The sequence below is a fragment of the Plasmopara halstedii genome (genome assembly GCF_900000015.1).
Source record: "Plasmopara halstedii genome assembly, contig: Scaffold_322, whole genome shotgun sequence".
NCBI classification, from domain to species: Eukaryota; Oomycota; class Peronosporomycetes; order Peronosporales; family Peronosporaceae; genus Plasmopara; species Plasmopara halstedii.
The window spans coordinates 320821-322384 of record NW_020187243.1 but is presented as its reverse complement, the minus strand read 5'-3'; the positions used below and the strand labels follow the sequence as shown (position 1 = coordinate 322384).

Genomic DNA, 1564 nt, shown 5'->3' with positions numbered 1-1564 from the left:
CACACCACAGCTCCCTTGGGAGAGTGACGGGTCACTCTCATGTAACCCCGTTACAGATTGATAACAAGTTTGTTAGTTATAGACCTGAGCTTTGGTATGATCTGATCGAGTTATTCAGGAAGCGTTACGACAGCAGTGTTTTGACCTTTATTGTCGTAGAAGAGGTGCTCAAACACCCGCACAGTGCTTCACGTGTGAAAGACGTGAATTTTTCTTAGCTTTTTAGTAGGATGATCAGTCCTGACGGACTCTCGAATCTGCTCAGTAAGGGAAATGAATAGAACGCTAAGTTTGTTTTTCTTGTTGAGAATTATCGGCAGTTTGTCGACAGCATGGAACCCCCTGATAATTACTGGATATCAAAAAGCGGTGCAAGACAAAGACGAAACTGGAAAGTGCAGTTGGACATCCTATTGATGGAACTGTAGACACAGATTATGTGCGAGACAAGTTTCTTTACGGCGGCAAGATATTTGCTGCATATGAATGCTACATTCGCGCTCACAATAAAGCGAAACCATTCGCGCAGATGAAATTGCTCCCTGCACTTACGGCTCGGTTTGGTGATCGTGATACATCGATCATGATTCTAGCAGCAAAAATGCACCCAGAGACTGCAAAAGTTGCCGAACTTCTTGAAATTGAGCAGATCGAGCATTGGATCAAAGCCGGTAAAAATCCAGATCAAGTTTTTGAGCTGATGGATTTTGACTTTCAAAGCCTGTCATCGATCAACAAGTGGTTTTGCTTTGTGGATAAATATTTTCTGAGTCATGAAAGATTGTCATTTAATCCAATTTTGACCTTAGAAAAACGTTTTAGCATAAGCGAGCTAGTTAGAATGATCGCGAAAGAGAGAAATCCAAACAATGTCGAAGGATTAAAGGAACTGGTGATCCATAGTTTGTTCAATAGTATGCAAAGCAATTTATGTGTGTTGGGGCAGCTAAGTGACGGCGGGCAAAACAATGTGATCGTCAACTCTCTTTTGAATTCGCGTAAGCAATTCAGCGAGAACATAAAAAAATTGCCGGATATAACGATGCTTGAGAACAGTCTTGATTCTGAGTTACTCACATCCGATATAATGTACCAGCTTAAATTCAAGGATCGCGCTCACGATGGTTTGTTGCTTAATGCTTACGACGTCTACGTTAGTGCCTACAACAAGCAGAGCCCTGCGGCACATTTCACTTTGCTCGCGGTACTCATTACTAGGTTTGGATCTAATGAGGTTTTGAAGATGATCTATTCAGCAAAATCGGATTTGGTTGTTATGAAATTTGCTAAGCATCTTGAAGATGATCAATAATTCGACGCGGGAAATAGCCTAGACATGTTGGAACTGATATTTTGCGAGCGATTTGGCTAAAAATGCACTGCAAAGTCAAATTTGAATTCTTTTCACTTCATCATATTTTGATTTATAAATATCGACTGTTATATGAACTAAGAAACATTCTGCTTAGCGTCACTTCCTTTCGTGCTGCGGCCATGTACGTTTCAGTTGTGCTCCTCCTTTCCAGAAAAAATGTTGCTATAGTCAAAACAAAGTTGGCCACAC

At 40.9% G+C, this 1564-nt stretch overlaps 1 protein-coding gene across 1 annotated transcript; it reads left to right on the top strand.

The window, feature by feature from the left end:
* Nucleotides 1-529: 529 nt before the first annotated feature.
* On the top strand, nt 530-1312 carry PHALS_08214 (uncharacterized protein; the record flags this gene model as incomplete). The annotated part of the gene is made up of 1 exon (XM_024723523.1): nt 530-1312. The coding sequence occupies one exon, from the start codon at nt 530-532 to the stop codon at nt 1310-1312; it is 783 nt and encodes a 260-aa protein (XP_024574491.1).
* Nucleotides 1313-1564: the final 252 nt, after the last annotated feature.